The sequence below is a fragment of the Colletotrichum graminicola genome, assembly GCF_000149035.1.
Source record: "Colletotrichum graminicola M1.001 genomic scaffold supercont1.2, whole genome shotgun sequence".
Lineage (NCBI taxonomy): Eukaryota > Fungi > Ascomycota > Sordariomycetes > Glomerellales > Glomerellaceae > Colletotrichum > Colletotrichum graminicola.
The window spans coordinates 270287-290379 of NW_007361006.1; the positions used below are offsets into that span (position 1 = coordinate 270287).

General features: G+C 53.8%; 6 protein-coding genes across 6 annotated transcripts; 4 read left to right on the forward strand and 2 right to left on the reverse strand.

The window, feature by feature from the left end:
• Positions 1-3385: 3385 nt before the first annotated feature.
• Positions 3386-3703, forward strand: GLRG_00544 (uncharacterized protein; the record flags this gene model as incomplete). The annotated part of the gene is made up of 1 exon (XM_008091229.1): positions 3386-3703. A coding segment is annotated over one exon (318 nt), but the record flags the coding sequence as incomplete, so codon positions are not given.
• A 309-nt stretch (positions 3704-4012) lies between these two features.
• On the reverse strand, positions 4013-5220 carry GLRG_00545 (uncharacterized protein; the record flags this gene model as incomplete). The annotated part of the gene is made up of 3 exons (XM_008091230.1): positions 4013-4163; positions 4220-4918; positions 4973-5220. 3 exons carry the CDS (start codon positions 5218-5220, stop codon positions 4013-4015), a joined length of 1098 nt encoding a protein of 365 aa, XP_008089421.1.
• Positions 5221-6869: 1649 nt separating this feature from the next.
• GLRG_00546 (ABC transporter transmembrane region 2) lies at positions 6870-9505 on the forward strand (the record flags this gene model as incomplete). The annotated part of the gene is made up of 4 exons (XM_008091231.1): positions 6870-7499; positions 7554-8609; positions 8661-9114; positions 9165-9505. 4 exons carry the CDS (start codon positions 6870-6872, stop codon positions 9503-9505), a joined length of 2481 nt encoding a protein of 826 aa, XP_008089422.1.
• Positions 9506-11197: 1692 nt separating this feature from the next.
• On the forward strand, positions 11198-12484 carry GLRG_00547 (tat pathway signal sequence; the record flags this gene model as incomplete). The annotated part of the gene is made up of 2 exons (XM_008091232.1): positions 11198-11748; positions 11809-12484. The coding sequence occupies 2 exons, from the start codon at positions 11198-11200 to the stop codon at positions 12482-12484; spliced, it is 1227 nt and encodes a 408-aa protein (XP_008089423.1).
• A 685-nt stretch (positions 12485-13169) lies between these two features.
• On the reverse strand, positions 13170-15647 carry GLRG_00548 (uncharacterized protein; the record flags this gene model as incomplete). Its single annotated transcript, XM_008091233.1, has 8 exons — positions 13170-14072; positions 14128-14280; positions 14341-14395; positions 14457-14518; positions 14578-14624; positions 14685-14850; positions 14956-15225; positions 15285-15647. The coding sequence occupies 8 exons, from the start codon at positions 15645-15647 to the stop codon at positions 13170-13172; spliced, it is 2019 nt and encodes a 672-aa protein (XP_008089424.1).
• A 2331-nt stretch (positions 15648-17978) lies between these two features.
• On the forward strand, positions 17979-19564 carry GLRG_00549 (aldo/keto reductase; the record flags this gene model as incomplete). Its single annotated transcript, XM_008091234.1, has 3 exons — positions 17979-18123; positions 18675-19465; positions 19529-19564. 3 exons carry the CDS (start codon positions 17979-17981, stop codon positions 19562-19564), a joined length of 972 nt encoding a protein of 323 aa, XP_008089425.1.
• Between the last annotated feature and the right edge of the window lie 529 nt (positions 19565-20093).

The following is a 20093-nucleotide window of genomic DNA, read 5'->3' on the forward strand; positions in this document are numbered from 1 at the left end:
TATCAGCGCTGCTTAGGTCGGAGCTTCCCACCAAGAGTTTGCACACTGAACGATTTGAATCCACCGGTCCTTGTAGAAAAACGCACAGGCGTGGAACGTGTGGCGGTGGATTCCAGTAACCGAACAAGTTAGGGAACTGTTCGCTGTGTTTAGTATTACGACCGACGCAAAAGTCCCATATGCCCCAAGCTGTAATCGACGACATGCCGACGGGTTAAAGCTAATATAGTCAATCTCGAATGGCACCACCGTAGTTGTTAGACGTGGCAGCTATCCAGCGTACTGAGCTCCGCGACAGGCCTACGCGGTAAGACCGGTTCACTGTATAGCCTACCGTTAGTCCGGGGGGAGGGGGCGTTAGTTCAAAGAACAAAGCAATTAAACCATGGCCAGTGAAAGACAAGGCACGAGTGAGCGAGCAAGAGAGTAACGGTAAGAAAAATGGGAGAGACCCAAGGGGGGGAGAATAACCAGGCTAGGTAGGCACGTAGGTAGGTAGGTAGAGGACGTATCAGAGGCTGAAAGACCATGAAAGGCACAAGCGAGATGATTTGCCTTTCACAGCAACACATGGATGGGTTGGGGAGCATTCGGGGGCCAGGGGCTGGCCCGTGTATCCAGACAGATGCATACCGTACACTACTATTCGTACATGGCATGGAAGCTGGGGTGTTCGCAGCCGAGTCGAGAAGCCGGGGGGGAGGCAGAACAGAGGACTGGGAGAGAGACGACACCAGAGCGCAAAGCAAGCAAGCAAGCAAGCTGCGAGAGTGTGCGAATGGACCAAAAGGGTGTGTGGGTGGGTTTCCTGGTGAGATTAGCCCGTCCCGTCCTGGTTAAGCAGAAGACCGGGCTTATGAGATGGGGCGCGATAGGGGGCCTTCGATGACTACAGTCGTCATCAAGTTTTCCGTACTGTCTAATCTTGTGCAGTGGGTAGTGCACATAATGCAGTTTTCGGCAGGGAATCACTGGCAAGAGTGAGGTCCCCAGGCAAGTATCCGTACAACCATCGACATTTAATGTGGGGGCATTGCAGCACGGGCCATGCGGACACAGCCGCACACTGTGCTTGACACCAGACGACTATCGCGCTGCATCAGACGCCATGTCTCATCTTCCATTTCTCAATATCACGGCCTTATGCCCGCCCAGCTCATATTAAAGAAATACCCATGGTGGAAACACAAGAAAGGCTCCATTCTGGTGCAGGAGTGAGCGAGCCCCCCCCCAAAAACCGCCCCAGTTGCTAAAAGTATGATGGGCGACGACGATGCCTACTTGGACTTTAGAGCAATGGGGGCCCTGGCCTAGCAGTAGAAGCCTTTGTTTTAAACACCTTTTTCAGCTCAACCCAGCGGACCGAGTCGAGCTGATAATAAGCGGCAAGGCAGGCAGGCATATCGCGGGTTTGATGTTTCGTTAAATACTTGAGGCGACGAGGCGCGGTAGCCGTTGCTGGGAACATCCAAGCTGTCAAAGAACTGCGCGCCTGTGTCTCCCGAGGGGTGAGATTGCATCGTGTCCTAGCTCTTTATTGACCCTATCGCTCGGCATCCCGGTTCCGTCATTTCGTTTTCCTTAGACTTCCCTATTCTTCAAGGCGGCCCCGCTCTCACAGACAATTCCAGCTACGGGAGCAACGCAAACCAAAGAGCCCACAACCCTGCCCGGATAGAGAGGAAGAGAGACATTCTGAGGGTGACTTGTCTGACTGTGCTTCCGACAACCGACCGACCTGCCTGGGTATGGAGGGCACCGGTCGTCGCATCCGATGATGCACTCCTTACCCGTCCCAGTTCGATTTTTGGTGCCCTGATTACGGAGTAGCTTCGAGCCTTTGGAAAGTGTGGTAGCGGATGCTCCCACCACCGCCGCCTCTACGTGAGGGCGCTGTCTGGTCCAACCCCAGATCAGAGACAGGGTAAACTCAACCGGACGCTTTCTCATTCAATGCGTGCCGGACCCCCCGTAGCAAGAGACTTGACCCAGCCGCCGCGACACCATTTGACAACCCCCCCGGTCAGCCAACCCTTTTCCTCTCTTTTTTCCCCTTTATTTTCCCTTTTTTTTTTGTTCTTTAATTGGGGTGACGACTCGGGCGCGTAACAGATGAAGGGGGCCCTACGTGCTAAGCTAGATGAGTGGTCGACAGGGTGGAAGAAGAGCTGCAGCGCATTGCCTGCAACCACCACTGCTTGGCCGATGCTCGCTGTCAGGTGCTTAGCGCATGAGGATATTGGGCGGTTCGGGTTTGCCTATTCCATGGTCATTGTGTGTCTTCTTACGGTCTGATATTCGCAGTTTCTCGTTCTCACTCTCACCCAGCTTATTTGCTTGTGTACCAACCTCTGTACGCATCAGGCAGAGTCCGTGAGTTTGTCGACAATCCCGCCAAGCCTCGACAGCCTTGCAATCGAGCAACCAGTTGCAGCCCGCCATCCCAATTCCAGTCCCCAAGGATTCCACAAGCCTCGAAAGCCGCGAGGAACGAGAACATCCCTCCCTCCCAACCAACTAGTGGATAGATGCGACAATCTCACATAACTGGTGGAGATCCGGTCCACCCTTGGCCATATTCCCATTGCTTCTCATTGGCCATGTTACCGCCCGGTCGAGTGACGGATCTGGGTAACCCACTCACTCTCTCTCTCACACACACACACACTCTCTCTCTCTCTCTCTCTCTCTCTCCTACCTTCACGCTCACACTCCCTAATGCAACACTCCAGCTCATTCACATGCCGTAGCAAGCCAAATGAAGAGAGCCACTCGGGTGCACGCATCCCACAACAGGGGGGGAAGAGGTTCAACCGTCATGCAAAAGGGAAATACCACCGTGCGGTATGGCCTTCCCGATTGCGCACCCACTGCGACTCTTCCGGGAATCGTCCAGGGTGTTGATCCCCCCGAGCGAATTTCCCAAGCACGTCTCCCAACGTGGATGTCGTGCGCCGGTTCCTGTTTCTGCGTCCCACCATGGTTTTTTTTTTTTTTCCTTTTTGTCCCCCCCTCTACGGAGTATCTAGTTAATGGACGGATAGTGCACGTTATCCGTACCACGGACGGAACAGCTTTCTTCTTCCTGTCGCTTGCTGCCTTACGTTGTTTCTCTTCCCTTGCTGTGGTACGGCTCCCCGTCGTCTGTCCATACAACGGCCAGGTCCAAGAAACGTTGGAAACTCGCCCCGAGAAAGTCAGCCAGCCCGCCCATGGTTAGTGCATATTGGCTTTGACGGAAAGCTCTCTCGGACTGTGTCCCCACCCCCCCCTCACGGGCCACGGCCGCAATATCCGACGAATGACCCTCAAACCCCAAAGATAAAAAGACACACAATGGGTGTTGAGGCTGTTGGGTGGTCCAGAAAGCTCCCGATAAGTTTCAACCACAAACGCTAACACTACGGCGGCAAGCCCCGATAACACTCTGACCAGCCCACACACGGAAGAGAAAGAGAGAGAGAGAGAGACTCATAGGTGCCGTGCAGTGCACGTAAAGGCTATTTTGCGGGGCCAGCCCAGGTTCCGTCTCTTAGTTCCCCTCTTCCTCCATACTGGTACACTCCAAAAGGAGTATCAGGACAATATGTCTTCACTTATTATTGGATCGCTCGGTATTCGTGAGCAAGATCCTCCCCAGCCGTCAGGTCCGGCTTCAACTCGACCTACCACTACCCCGGCAGTCTCAGCAAGTACAAACTAGGACACGTAGCTGGAGCGAGTGCTGTTTGCCCTTCTTTACCCCCTAGCTATGGCATTGGTACCTTGGGAATCACGGAACAGTGTAAGGATGTCATTTCAGTCCTAAGCTGCCTGTCTACCCACCAACTTTCACCGCTTATGCTTCTGCCAGAGTCCCTGGTCTGGTCCACTTCCATTGTGGCGGACATAGAAAGTCGAGGCTTCCGAAAAACTGTCAGTCTAGAGGCATCAGAAGGGTTGGTTTACAGTTGATGATCCAATGTCCTTCATATGCGACCTGTCCTAAGCATAGGAGGCAGCCTCACAAGCACTACGCCGCGTCTTCATTCCCTTTCGATGGCTTTTTGACAAGAATCTGGTTCTCGAACATGGCGACCTCGTCCTCGGGAAAGGGGTAGGATGTGTACTCCTCCTGTTCCATCTTCCTTGTACGCGTAGAGTCAGGATCGGAAATCCAGGGGCTGCGGATATATCAGCTCTTGTTACGGCCCTAGTCTTTAGACATAATTAGGCAAACCTGATCCACGTCTCATTGCCGTCGGGGAACCTCATATGTTCCCAGTCCATCTGATCCATTTCAGGGGACGTTTCGTTGTCCCAGATGATGACGGCTGGCCTGGCCAGGTCCGTCACGATCTGCTTGACGGGTACAGTCGGAGCGACGCTGAAGACCAGCGTGTGTTCGTCGGTGTCGAGGAATCCCTGTGGATCATTAAGCACCACGATGTTGCGGCTCTTGAGAAATTCGATGGAGGCTTGGGTGTACGCTGGATCTTGCGAGTAGCATCGAATTTCCCGGCCGGTGCGGTCGCCTAGTATTTGTGCCAAAGTTAACGCGACCGCGTGCTGAATATGACTTCGAGGCTCGGAGTGGTGTTGGCTACATAAATAGTGTTCATTATTATCGGAATCAGGGGTCAAGTCGCCTAGACCGAAGCAGATGATTTTGTTGATTACATCGGAGGTCAAGACTAGGGATAGGGTGTCTTTGAGCTTTCGACATTGCGGGCTCTTCTTCCACGTCTTCTCGTGTTTCTCGAACGCCGCACCTATCTTGCCAACGGCTAAGGCGATTTGGTCTGGAGTCATTTGGGAGGGCAAGATGGTGAGCTTCACGTCTACAGAACAACAAGGTTTTGGAAGTTCGTCTGGCTCGTCCGATGGCGACGGGATGACCAGGCGCTGAATGGGTCTGTAGCTGATTGAGAGTGTTTCGCTGTCAACATTCGTGTTAGTTCTCAAACCGCATCACGGGTCTGCCGTCACCCACTCTTCCTCAAACTGGTCCCATCCGATAGGATCCCAGTTCATTTTCCCATCCATGCCCTGGATCTGGACAAGAAGGCTCTTATGGGCTATTTGCTCTGCCAGACTGGCTAATTGGCTCTTGGTAAAGAGTGGCTGGCCGGCATCGTAGCGCTCTTGGAGCTTTCTCGAGAGCTCAAGACGCTCTCGTCGCCAATCAAAGTTATTTGACTCCACTATTTGCTCCGTGTGAGCGGCGTCATCGGTCTCCATAGTGTTGTAGGGTTTCCTGGGTCTCCGTGTTGCTGACGTGCTTTCCCGTTTGGACGACCCTGTGTTGAATGTCAGTGATGCTACTTGAGTGCGGTATACTGCAAGATCCCTGCGATATCGTTGCTGGACGGGTTAACTGATAGATGGATGTTTGGCGGATGGTTGAAAGAAGATGGTTGTAGCCGTGTTGGACCGGAGCTCTGCTTGTTTGGTTCTAGTAAGGCAAAGCCTGCTTGGCCTTTCCATCTGGGCCACAGCCGAAGGGACACTTCTTTCCTCACAGCTCGCAGCATCCCAGAATAAGGCTGCAACGGATGTCGCACTGCCGTTCCTGCTCGTCAGAAAATGCATCTCAAGTCTTGGAAGAAGGTCTTATCATCCGTTCTTGCCCCTCTCACAGATGTCGATTGAAGCCGGGGGCTCTGTTTCCTCACAGGACATACAGCAGTGCACCATCTCAAACTACTCTATCACCAACAATAATACTGCCAACAACAGATCCGATATCGAGCCCACCCCCCACCCAAAGTTAAGTAAGTTTCGGTTCTCGGCCCAATCTGACTTTCAACCCATTGTGGCAATCCCTTGGAAACAACGAGTAAGATGGCTTACGATAGACAGACTGAGAACGAGGCGTCATTTCAGTATTCCGAAGAAATGACTCCCAAGTTTTCACAGACTATTGGGACCCGCACTGGCATGTCTCGGCGCTCTCAATAATCCATTTGAGTAAGTCCTAACTTGGACATGAAGAACTGTGTTCAACCAGATCATCTTGCGACCTCCGCCATAGCCACTGGCCACCCGCCGTGAGTTACCAATAGTTTTGTGATGGCCGTCTGCGGGCCGTCACAGCGAGCTACTTAGTCTCCATTATTGCGTGCAGAAAGATAGGCATCAGAACATGCTCCAGAAAACAACCAGGACATGGTGCAACTGAGTGACCAGTAAACATCGGAAGTTATCAACCGAGAGTGTACCCCGGTCCCATGAAGTTCAGATCCAAAATGTCATCATGTGACCAGGTACCTAAGTAACCACGCGCACCGCGTGCTGAGGTTCCCCCACATTCTTGGGGCGTCGTCGTCTTGAATGTGATTCGCCAAAGCGTCCCCCCCGGAGATTCTGGCGGAATTAGTGTCATCCCCACCGCAAACAGCCACTCACAAGCCCGGGAACTTTCGACTCTCAGCGGCTGGCTAGGACCCCCCTCCAGTGGGGTGCCCAAAGCGACCGCTTTCCCCAAGTTATCCACCAGTTCGGGTGGCTGCTGGCACTGCCTCGGAACTCCACTGCCCGCCGGCATTCACATGTCGGAATGAGATCACGAGCCAGCGTCCCCCAAAGCGTTCCTTTCTCCAATAGCAAACGACTCATGCCTCCAAATGCGACCACGTGCTTAGCTGGAATTTCCCAAGCGTACACACATGAGGCTAGGACCGTCCGTCACCATCGAACAAACAGAACCTCAATTGCGACGCATTCTGTGCTCCTCCATTCGTCGGCAATAGCGTCGCACATCTCGCAGAATTGAGTTTCCATCCGGTGATGGCTGTGCATTCGTAGCAGCATCATACCCGCGGCGAGCCTGCCCGACTCGATCCCACCATCACCAACACATACCGTAAATCCCCATCATCGTCGCCGCCATGGCCGAACAATCAACCCTCCGCCAATCGGCCGCAGAAGAGGCCATCGCCGCCTTCTTCGAGAAATACACAACCCTCATCCGCTCCCGCCTCCAAAGCACGTCTCGCACAACTCGCCTGCTCGGAACACTTGCCCTCGCTGCATCCATCATCCTGGGCGCCGCAGGAGGCAGGCGCTGGTGGAGACAGCGCCGCGAGGAGAAGGAGCAGGGTCGTAAGCTCGTCCGCACAAACTCGTGGCTGCACAATAAGGATGGCTCCCGCACCATTTACGTCCCTTACAAGGATGGCACCTCCAAGGTCGTCATCCAGACGACCAAGCCGCTGACATTCGAGGCGCATCGCCGGCTCTTCCTCAACCCGCCACGGGTATCCGGTCTCGGCGACGGTACCGTACCCGCGGCGCAGACCAAACCCGGGCTGAACTTGGCTTTCCTGCACCAGTTTCTGAGTCTGATGAGCATTATGATTCCGAGATGGTCGAGCAAGGAAGCCGGCTTGCTCTTAAGTCATAGCGTATTCTTGATGCTTCGCACATATTTGTCTCTTGTCGTCGCCCGACTTGACGGTGAGATCGTGCGCGATCTTGTCGCCGGGCAGGGCAAGGCCTTCCTCTGGGGACTCGTGAAGGTGAGTGATCGCAGACATATCCCAACTCTTTTGTCGTGCTAATAGTAAACTTAGTGGTGCGGTCTTGGTGGTTTTGCATCGTATACCAATGCGATGATTAAATTTCTCGAGTCCAAGGTGTCCATCGCTTTTAGGACTCGTCTTACTCGGTATATCCACGACCTCTACTTGAATAACAACCTAAACTATTACAAACTCTCCAATTTGGATGGAGGCGTAGGCCAGGGTGCGGACCAGTTCATCACACAAGATCTGACACTATTCTGCGCCGCCGCCGCGAACCTGTACTCGTCGCTTGGCAAGCCTTTTGTCGACCTTTGCGTCTTCAACTACCAGCTCTTCCGGTCCCTCGGTCCGCTGGCTCTCACGGGGCTCCTGAGCAACTACTTCTTGACAGCAAGCATTTTGCGCCGGCTTTCGCCGCCCTTTGGCAAGCTCAAGGCGGTTGAGGGCCGCAAGGAGGGCGACTTCAGGAGTTTGCACGCGCGCCTGATCGCTAATGCCGAAGAGATCGCCTTCTACGGCGGCGCCGATATGGAGAAGCAATTCCTCAACAAAGAGTTCAAGTCGCTTAAGAATTGGATGGAAGGCATCTACATGCTCAAGATTCGTTACAACATGCTTGAGGATTTCATTCTCAAGTATAGTTGGAGTGCCTACGGCTACCTCCTGTCGTCGCTACCAGTATTCCTCCCAGCGTGGGGTGGCCTGGGCGGCGCTGCCGAGCTGGACCAGAACGCTCCGAAAGGCAGCAGGGAGCGTGGTCGTATGAAGGAGTTCATTACCAACAAACGTCTCATGCTATCACTGGCAGACGCTGGCGGCAGAATGATGTATTCTATCAAGGACCTATCGGAGCTCGCTGGGTACACTAGCCGAGTCTACACGCTCATCTCAACGCTCCACAGAGTCCATGCCGATGCCTACTTCCTCCGCGGACAACAAAACGAGCTGTACTCGCTTTCGGATGTTCAGGGAACCATCCAGAAGGGGTTCGATGGCGTCAGATTTGAGAACGTGCCTGTTGTTGCACCGTCATTGTGGCCCAATGGCGGCGAAGAGCTGATGGAGTCGCTCTCCATGGTCGTTAGGAGAGGAGAGCACCTTCTCGTAAGCCCACTTTGACTGATAGAAAAGTACCGCGCAAGCTAACATTACCAGATCTCGGGACCTAACGGGGTGGGAAAGACGGCAATTGCTCGCATTCTTGCGGGTCTTTGGCCAGTGTACCGGGGTCTTGTTAGTCGACCCAAAGATATTGGCCAGGATGGCATCATGTTTTTGCCGCAAAGACCATATCTCAGCATCGGCACGCTCCGTGATCAGGTCATCTACCCCGATGGCCATCACGATATGCGCGAGAAGAGAAAGTCCGAAGACGACCTAAAGCGTATCCTGGAGGATGCTCGTCTCGGTTACCTTCCCGACCGTGAAGGTGGCTGGGATACCCGTAAGGAGTGGAAGGACGTTCTCAGTGGTGGTGAGAAGCAGCGCATGGGTTTTGCTCGTGTGCTGTACCACGAGCCTCAGTTTGCAATCCTCGACGAAGGAACCAGCGCCGTGTCCCAAGACGTCGAGGGACTGCTCTACGAGGTGTGCAAGGAGAAGGGAATCAGTGAGTAGAGCCATTGCGCATACCGTTGAAAATATGCTAACGCCGAGCAGCCCTCATCACCATCTCAACTCGCGCTTCCCTCAAGAAGTACCACACCTACAACCTTATCCTTGGAGGAGGAGAACGTGGCGACGAATGGGAATTCGAAAGAATCGGAACGGAGCGGGAGAAGATGCAAGTCGAGAAGGAGCTCCAGGATCTCCGGGAACGCCTTGAGCAAGTGGAGACATGGAAGGCGAGACGGCAAGAGATCGAGGAAGAGCTCTCGCGCGTGTGGGTAGCTGGTGGTGACGACTTGGACCCTCCGTCATATGCCGCGAGTGAGAGCGAATCGGCGAAGAGCAAGGGCAAGGGCAATGAGTCGCTGCAGGATGTGCAGGGTGATGCTTAAGAGGAAACGCTCAGCTGATCCCGCATCTGCACGACCATCATATACATCATACATATACGGCTATCTGGTTATCTGGAAAGGAGGATGGTTTTCTCCGTGTTCAACGAGAGAAAGAGCCGTGTATTAACAGTTTGGCTCATAGAACCGCGCGCAAGATATGGCTTCCTCACCAAATATATTTCCATAGTTCTAGGCTACGAATGGCCCATGTCTTCACAATGCAATCCGCACATCTGCTCGCCGTAACCATCGCCATTCTGGCTTCGTGGTCTTTGAGCCTCACAAGAAGTCCCCTCCAACCTCCGACGATAGTTCGATTCGTCTCTGGGGTTGTGCGGCGAACGTCGCGCCACTAAACGATTCATTCCTCGGGAGATCTCTTGTTATTCACGTCTTGAAGCGGCTAGCGATGTCTCGCTCTTGGTCCGTCGACCAATGACGGCCCTGGTCAGACTGACGCTATCGTTTAGACTATTTACCAAGCGACTATTTACTCAGCCGCCTCGACGTCAACATCCTGGGCGGGTCTCCGATGCCGATATGTCCACTCTGTGTTATCGTTGTCTACCTCCTTGCTTTACGATCCTTCCACCGGCTGGCCTGTACATGCAGGTCTGCAAGTATCTGCCCATTTTGGCCTACTCCATACTAGCGCCGGACGATCTATGACAGCTCGAACCTTTCCGTGCAACCTCCGTCCCCGAGAGCGGCCAACATATTCCATTTCAAAATGTCATGTTGCACCGCGCCTGTAGCCTCACATCCTTACTGCTCAGAAGAACGCTCTTACTGTTCATTGGTTTTGGAACGCCGTTATCATTACGCGCTAAATGCTGGTATACGGAACGTTACAGACCGGTTGCCCGTAGAGAGCCAGGACTCAGCCGAAGAGACAACACGTGGAAACGCCACGCATCACCCATCTCAAAGGCTCAGCAGCGCTCTATATTCGGACTTGCCATATCAAGGCTTGACAGGATCCCTCTCTCGGGTACTTCCAGGCCAGATGGTTCATACTGTGGCATTGCTTGATTTCCATAACAAGCTTTCCTCGGGGCACGAAATCTCAAACGCGGATTTCCTTTGCTCTTTCCATGCCTGCTTCACACTAGTCCTTTGTCTCTCTGAGCCGGTTGGATGTGGCTGACCATCCCCCCGTAAACCATTTGACGTTCTTTGTTCGCTGACGTTGGCAGAATCGTCAGCCCGAGGGAAAATCAACAACGATACCCGACGCGTGGTGTTTTTTTCGGCACCCGTCGACCTGAGGGGGTTTCGTGGACCTATATCAAGCTTGATGTCTGAGACTTGTTCAGCGTTCATGCGATTCTAAAATCCGATACTCCTACAAACCCAAGGAGTTCGACTCAGTTCAGTCAACGTCATTCGTCTTAATGCCCACAAGTCCCTTCCGCCAAACTCGATAGTCAAGAGCCGGGTATCGCAACTCAGTCCACCTACGCCTGCTGTATATCTTTGGGCTTGGAAGTCGTCCGCGCGTTGTAACGGAAAAGCAGCTAAGCGAGAGGTGACGGTATCGTACTCTCTCTTTGGTTCTGTTCCTCCTCCAGAGAAGACGACATTTGCAATAAGCCGGGTCATAGACGGCCACTCTTGTGAGCATCGATATAAAGGGGTCTACCTCAAACAAGGACTTTTCAACCCTCTTTTCCGCATCCACAACTCTACACGATGCCCAAACCCTCAACCATTGGCCGCACCACGAAGACGGTTGGCCGCATGCCAGTCATCTCGGAAGACGGATCCACCACAGCCGTCACACGCCCACCGCCCGTGGGACTCGCTCCTCCTCCGCCATTTCGGAGCACAGCACCGAGATTCTACGGCCGCTCCCCCACAGGACGACCCATCTATCCACATCCGTCTTACCCCCCTCCGGCCTACTCCCGCAGCCCATGTCGAGATAGTATCAGGAACGCCCTCGGAACACGTAGCAGCCTCAGCACACGCAGTATAAACAGCATACGCAGCGTCAGTAGTGTCGATAGCAATGGAAGCCCCTTGAACTCGGGCATATCGACTCCCAAAAGCTCCTACAATGAGAACGCCGGACTTCTGCCCAGCACGAAGCGTACGGGCCAAGACTCGCTTGGAGAAAAGAGAAGAGGCTCCAAATGGGTTGCCCGCCGTAGAAGCTGGTACCGGCTGATCATCCTCGCCATCATTGTCATTGTCCTCACTGTGGGCTTATCAGTCGGTCTCACAGTTTGGAATCGCCAGTCGTAAGTATCCATCTGACAGCCGGACCCCGCTTGGCACAACTAACACCATAAGACAAGCAGACAACCCGTAGTGACCGCTGGCGCGTCAAACGACACAAATCTCTTCCCCTCGGGCTCCTTCGCCTTCAACACTGCCCTCTTGGAAGCCAACACGGGCTGCACCTCTGACTCTTCGACCTGGCGCTGCTTCCCCGACCGGACCTACTCGCAATCCCCCAACGCCTCCGTCGCGACCTTCTTCGGCACGATATCCCAGTCGAACTCGTACGCCTACCAAATCTCGTCATCATCGTCGTCGAACCCCTTTTTCCCGCAGTTTTCGGACGAGACAATGACGCTGGTGGAGGGCGGTTCGCTCGACGAGCGCCTCGTCTTCAACTTCACCCTCCCCAAGACCGTGGCCCTCTCGGACGCTGTCACGCAAGGCGGCCGCGCGGCGACGTGTGATTTCCCGGACATGGCGTTCCGCGCGACTTTGTGGACGAGGCGGAACGCCACGACGGCGCTCGCGCAGTCCGTGGGGATGACGGCGACGGCGGACAGCGCCGACGGCAATGTCAGGTGGGGGGTGTGGCCTGGCCAGATAGAGGTCGAGCAAGTCAAGACGGGAGGGCCGGATTGCAAGGACCCCGCGGGAAAAGCGGTCAGCGTTGCGGCGGGGAATGACCGGTGTAACTGCCTGTATGCCAACTTCGACTTTGTCGTCGAGGAGAAGCGGAGAAGGCGGCGGGCATGAGATAGGAGATTGGAGGCGGTGGGTGACACATGATCACATACTAGACCCGGATGCAAGATACCCTACATAAAGCCACTAATTTTCCAAAAAAAAAAAAAAACTTCTTTCTACATCATGAGCCTGGCGACAAGTTTCGAGTTACACTCAAAGAGGAAAAGGACGTGAACATGAGGCACAACCTGGCTCTTCATAGCAGTCTCACTGAAACGATATTGTTACTCACCCTGTTATGTTACAATCAAACTTTTGTCACAATTGGACTTTCAAATGTCCGTCTATTTCTAACAAATCTCAGGTCAAAGAACCCTCCCTCTATAGAGCTACCCATACAATGTATCATAAAACATCATCGTCTTGAATGCCCGTCCTAAGCCGTACTGTTGTAACTTGGGCGCTGAACCAGCCGACGCCTCTCTCTATCAGGGTTCATGCACCACACTGCCATCCTCAGCACCCCTTGGCCGACTGCCGCGAGCACCAATGCCGTCATTTACAACTACTGCTGCCATCAAGGCCAATCTTCGAGCCTCACTTGAACTCGCGGCGCTGCACACGGTTGCTGCCGCTGCTGTTGTTGACCTTGGAAAATCGGCTATTGCTGTGGTTGGTATTGTTGCGGTTGCATCTGCTGGAAAGGCTTGTTGAATAGAGGCATATACTGCGCCGGTTGCTGCTGCTTCTGTTGTTATTGTTGCTGCTGCGGTGGCGGCTGGAAAGGATTCTCTCCGTACTGGGCATGTACGTTAAAGTACCCGCCCGGCTGAAAACTTGCCGCACCTACGTTCTGCTGCATCTGTTGACCGCCAAAATCGAAGGCGTCCGGCTGTACGCCGAACTGCGAAATATCTTGCCATTGTAACGGCACCTGTGGCATTTGAGGCATCTGCGGCATTTGAGGCATCTGCGGCATTTGAGGCATCTGCGGCATCTGAGCCCCGAAGTTGAAGTCGAAGACGTTCGGCTGCGCACCGAATGCCGAAATTCCTTGCCACTCCGGCATCTGCGGCACCTGCAGTACCTGAAAGACCCGGGGGTCGACGGCTTCGGCTTCGTTCGAACCGCTCATGCCCTGGTTGGCACCAGACGCGGGACGCAAGGCTAGCGCGCCGTGTTGAACTCTGGGACGCTGGTTGAGCGCGTTTGACACACGCCTGGGCTGCTGGAACGCGGCGTGGATCATGGGCTCGGCTTCGAGCCTCTGACGGGGCGCGTGGCGCCGGGAATCCCCGTCCTCGTCATCGTTGTCGTTGTCGTCGCCACCAGGATGCCTCCTCTTGCGCCCGTTGTCTTTCAGGTTGCGGGGCGAGGAGAAGAACTCCTGCGCCCAGGTGGCCACGGCCTCTTCGGAACCGAGGTCGTTGGCACCGAGCCGATCCTCAATGATGCGCATGAGTAGGCCGAGGGAAGGCCGTTGGACCGGGTCATCTGCCATACAACGCTGAACGAGGCCCCTGAGCTCCTCATCGACGCCGTTGAACCGCTCGTTTTGGAGGGCGCCTCCCCATGTAACAATTTCCTGGCCGTCGGGGAGCCTGTAGTTCATGGCCGTGAGCGGCTGGAAAGCACAGAGAGTAATGGCGCACCATATCTATAAGTAAAGGTCAATTTCTAACATGGAAAATGAGCCAGGGCAATATACTCACAATGACGCCGACCTGGAAGATATTGGAGTGCATTCCATAGTTGCCAGCAACCGGGGGCTTGGTGCCATCTACTGCCACAAAATGGTTCGGGAGGTTGTCGTCAGCCAAGTAGGTTTGCAAGTCCAGATGATCCCATTGTCTGGTGAATTGTTCCTGCATAATGTCAGCTGTTAGACCAGTGGTCGGGTGATGGCGTCCTTCTGGGTTACTTACAGGCGTGAAATAGTTCCCCTTTCCGCTGAATCGACACTTCCAGAAGAGCTCCTTGCTATAAAGAGCACATTGGTCAGCTTTGCAGTCTAATACGGAAGACGGTGTGGCAAACTCACTCAAAGTATGCTGGGTTGGTAGCATACTCGCCAAAGAACTGGACGGACCCAAAGTCGGCAATCTGGGCTGGTTAGCTCAAACGATGCTTACGGTTCATGGAGGGAGGAGCATCCGGCATACCTTGAATATGGGCATGTTGCCATTCTCCACGTTGCTGCTTGCTAGAACTGTTGTACTAGTCAGCCATCTTCGATGTATACAAAAAACTCTCTCGCAGATTGACCTACTATTGCTCGGCTCAAGGTCAAAGTGAGTCGTCTGCTGGGGGGGATAGTACTCGCTCATGGGGTAGTCATCCGGGAGGTGCTCATCGATGGGTTCGTTGGAATTCCATTCTGGTCGATCCGCACCGCCGAAAACCTCCTTTGGAGGGTAGCCCATACCGATGAGCCCCTGTGTAACTGTAGTGACAATGTTAGCAAAGAACATCTCAGCTGTAGTATTCCAAGACTCTTTCAGTAACTTACGGCTCCTGAAGAGCATCCAAATTGCTCGCACCGGCCAGGGAGTCCTGCTACGGCTGGCTTTGCTGAGCCACACATTTAGATCTCCCTGAGCCGCATGCTCGACAAAAACGAAGTTACGGATTGGCTGACAAGCAAAGTCATCTAAGCTCCATGCACAGTCTAGCTCTTCATCAGAGAGCTGTGGTGACGGATCCGGGGCTACGTGACCTGCTGCGTACAAGCCATAGCTTGTGGCTCTCTCCGACTTGATGAGCTGTGTGACGTCTAAGAGTTGCAGAATGTGCTTTGCACCTTTGAATTTCTGGGATTGTTAGAGGACGTACCAAGGCGCCATATTCGTACCGGATGGGGGCAACTTACCGTCAGGGCCTTTTCCTCCCGTGCAAGCGTTCCATGGACATGATGCCGGTATCTCTCCAGCTTCAACACACAGGGGAGGGTGTCCCCCTTTTCGTTGATGCAATGCACAAGTGCGACGATTCCAAAGCGACCCGCGCCAATTATCTTCTTCACCGAGACGCCGTAGCCCTTGTGATCGTTTTGACCCCATTGACCATATTCTGCCACAGCTTCATCAACATCCGCCGTGCTGAACCATCGCGCCCCATACGGTTGGGACAGTCCCAGGGGCTCCGTGTCGAACACAGCGTGTCCGTAACGTTTTCCGGTCAGTGTGCCGTTATCTTTGTATTTGTTGTATTTCGCTCCCCTCACGGTAGCCATTCTGGCTGTGCTTTCATTTCTCAGCCGCTGCCTATACGTTTGCAGGCTTTCTCCAGGGCCCCGGCATGGGCAATCAGGCTGGTGAGGCCCATTTTCAAACTGTTGTTGTTGTCGGAAGGCGCCTCGTGGCATTTTGATGAAGTGTACACCCAGAGCCCTGTCCGTGTGCCAGTTTCTAGGACTTCTAGAATTCTCACGACGTTGGGGAAGATTTAGTCAATCGGGACGTGTCGAAGTTGATTGTGTAATCGTTGCTATGTTTTCTCAAATATTGTCTGGGGATAATTTCAGTTATTGGGAACCACGGAGGGAATCCAGGTATATTTATGCACATGGTTAACGGGTATTGATCTTGGAGAAAAGGAACTTCCCAACGCGACAAGGAAGAAAAGTAAGAATAGTCTAATTTGGGAAGATAAAATCCTTGAAACAAAGCAGAGCATCTCATCGAGAAATGATGACTTTGGAAGCTCGCGGGCATGAAATAGTGACTCTATTGTCACATTGTCACTTGACATGGCGGTGCTCGAACCCGTATATATGCCGTTTGTCCTCGACAATATCTTGACAAAGGGGGCTTCTTGAGTTGAACATAGACACATTTCTTGTCGACAAATGTCACTCTGTCCTGAGTATCGAACACGACTACGAATAGTCGATCGAGTCCGTACCGTACAAAGGACCAATGTTCCAAATTATCTCGGCCATAAAGCGTCTAAGGACTTAAAGACAAGAGCCCAGCCATTGGTCCGCAAGACAAGAGGACGTGGGGAGGCGACTGAGTAGGGTCGGTTCCACCCGGATGAAGTGCAAAGGGTGTGTCCAGGCGGCCGGCAGTGACTCCACGAGCCGGTCCACACACTGGCAAATGTGTCAACGAGTCGACGAACAGTGTGAAAGACATTACGCGTGTGAACCGAGTCCGGGTTAGTGTTATCTAACGGTCGTAGACGAACCAAAGATCCGGTGCTTGGGTATTGGCGAAGCGACATTTATGAGAGGCGCCAATGCATGAGTGGCTCAAGCAATGTGCATGCCGCTGCATCGATTGATTGAGAAAACGGGGGCGACATTGTATAGCAAAAAGGAGAGACGCTCTTGGTGCCGCTCTAACTGCAGAGATGAGAGAAGCGTTGACGATGGAAGAAAAGAAGCCAATTAGCCGCGTCTGATGGTCTTTAGGCTAAATTCGAAAGAGCGGGTCGTTAGCGAGATCCACTCTGCGTCAACGGTACGTACCCCTGGGCACGTACCGTTGCTTCCACATGAGAATACAGAAAAACACCAGACTGAGACGGAAAGAAGAACAAAGGGAAAAGGCAATGCAACTTGGCAGTATTTTGTCGACAGAATTGAATATCATCATCTGGACACCGTTCCTGAAGTTTCAAAGTCTTTAGGAGGAGGACAGCCCTTACAAGGCCCTTCCCGGCACGAGATGAGCCAGTCGCAGAGCACGAAAACCGCCCTGAGCCAGCCTAAAATACATAGATACATATACTGTGGGTAGTACGATCTGATGCTGCGACGTATGTACGGCCGCTATGTTACTGCGAAGAAAACCCCCCTTGCTTTACCTGATGCGCAGCTATACGTGTTTGCTTTGAGTTACGGATACTTCATCATCCCTCGGTCTCCCGTGACAGAACAAGTCATGACAGTCAGCGGCGAGTCGTTTTCCAGACTCTCAGGCTGATTTAAACGCACAAATGGGCGTGTCCCGTTCGTTGTACGGCGACCCCCCCCCTTGTTATACACACCATTCGAGGGTAGCTGGCTGCTGCTTTTTACACAGCCTATCCTTCGCTTTTGCCCGTGGTGGAAACTATTTTACCCGGTCGTCATGTCGATGGGCCAATAGGTTTCCCATGCCATCCAATGTCGGGCTCTCTTCTGAGATAAAACTCCATACTTCAACAACCACCCCTGACCGGTTGGTCGGCCTCGGAAGGGAGGGGGCTGAACGATCTGTGTGCACTTTTGCCTATCGGTCCCTTTCACCCCGCTGCCTACCTCCAGCCCCTCCTGCTCTTGATACCCGCGCCAGAACTGTATGGTGACGGCATCATGGACTGTCTAAATCTGTAGATTCAGCCAGCCAGTCAGCCGAGAGGGGGGCAGGTGGAGGCCATTGGCGCGCCGGTGGAGGGAAAGGTCAGGAGCAAAACAAGCCTAGCATACGAGGGTTATAAATACCTACATCGTCTGTCGTTTTGTTTCCTAACGTCACTTACCTCTTCCCTTCCTTCCTCTTCCTCTCCCTCTTCCCTCTGTCTTCCTTTCCAGACATCCCCCATACCCTACAGAGAAACCGCAAAAGCAGGTGTCATCATGGCTGTCCCCAACATCAAGCTGAACAGCGGCTTCGACATGCCCCAAGTGGGCTTCGGCTTGTGGAAGGTCGACAACGCCATCGCCGCCGACACCGTCTACGAGGCCATCAAGGCCGGCTACCGTCTGTTCGATGGCGCATGCGGTAAGTGAACAGTCCGCAACCACCCAGAGTGTGCACATTCGCAAAGCTTGCGAGGCGTGAGGGAAGAGAAATGGTGTAAAAGCCCCACTACGGCGACAATGGCAGAAGTCATGCGACCATAAAACCCCCATTGGGAGCATGGCTTCCTCCCAGGAAGGATACTTCCTGGTGTCGTTTGCGCCGTAGTTGGTTGTTCCTTCGGTCTGCTTTCCTTCGAAAACTATCGGAAGGACACCTGAACTACCCCTCCTTCACCCCACCATGGATGATGATGGGTGCGAATTTCTGCAGGGCATCGATATCCCCCATGCGTTATAATTTCACCCGGAAAGCTCTCCGCAAAACCCCACCCCCCAACCCATTCAACCGGACTTCACACCCCCTCCCCTCACCATCTCCCCATGTCACTCGCTCGCTCACTTACACTGGGGGTCACACCCCCGATCTCCCTGATACTACATAGTGACATCTTCTGCGCATGCCGCACAAGCAAGCTCCTCTACTTGCGCTTATTACACAAGCTCGACACTGACGTTGCATCCTGTCTCCAGACTACGGCAATGAAGTCGAGTGCGGCGAGGGCGTCGCCCGCGCCATCAAGGAGGGCATTGTGAAGCGCGAGGAGCTCTTCCTCGTCTCCAAGCTCTGGAACACCTTCCACGATGGCGACCGCGTGGAGCCCATCGTCAAGAAGCAGCTCGCCGACTGGGGCATCGACTACTTCGACCTCTACCTCATCCACTTCCCCGTCGCTCTCGAGTACGTCGACCCCTCGGTCAGATACCCCCCCGGCTGGCACTACGACGGCAAGTCCGAGGTTCGCCCCTCCAAGGCCTCCATCCAGGAGACCTGGACCGCCATGGAGAGCCTCGTCGAGAAGGGCCTCTCCAAGAGCATCGGCGTCTCCAACTTCCAAGGCCAGCTCCTCTACGACCTCCTCCGCTACGCCAAGATCCCCCCTGCCACCCTCCAGATCGAGCACCACCCCTACCTCGTCCAGCCTGACCTCATCAAGCTGGCCGCTAACGAGGGCATCGCCGTAACTGCCTACTCCTCCTTCGGCCCCGCCTCCTTCAAGGAGTTCAACATGGAGCACGCCACCGACTTCATCCCCCTCTTCGAGGAGCCCACAATCACCGAGATCGCCAAGAAGCACGGCAAGGAGCCCTCCCAGGTCCTCCTCCGCTGGGCCACCCAGCGCGGCCTTGCCGTCATCCCCAAGACCAGCCGCAAGAACGTCCTGGCCCAGAACCTGGCCGTCACCGACTTCGACCTCGAGCAGGCCGACATCGACAAGATCAGCGCCCTGGACAGGAAGACCCGCTTCAACCAGCCCGCCAACGTAAGTTCCATCTTGTTACGTCTCTTTTTGAATCAATTGAGAAGAAGCTAACGTATCCACCAGTACTTCTCCACCGAGAAGCTTTGGATCTTTGGTTAGATGGGTCGCCCATGCCATGTTGTTTTCATTTCGCATCATTCACCGTACCTACAACAGAATTGCGCTCCCATTTGGAGGTGGCCTATTCGGGTAGTAAACCATAACAGGGGCGGTGTGCAAGGGAGCAATATGCGGCGTGTGCCGAACAACGTGCGACGTATGTCGATTGTATCTAGATACCCCCTCCCTCGGCCAGACCATTGTCTGCCGCTAAAATACAACCAAGTGTCATGATCAAAGACCACGACAGGTTATTGAGCCCGCTCCCGCAGGAATGCAGTGTGTTTTCCTTGCAAAAGTCAGAACAGCCGCCCGCCCATTGAATAAAAGCTTTCCCGTCACGCTCCTTGCTCTAAAGACAAGCGTGACCACATGTGTGGCAGAGAGGTATCTCGTAATAGAGAAAAAGAAGAAGGATAAAAAAGCCATATACATGTCCAATGATTGCTGCTCCGCCGCCAGGCTCTAACCAAACGCCTGTAACGCCATGCCAGTCTCGTAAGTATCATGCCAGAGTGCCGAGCTTCAA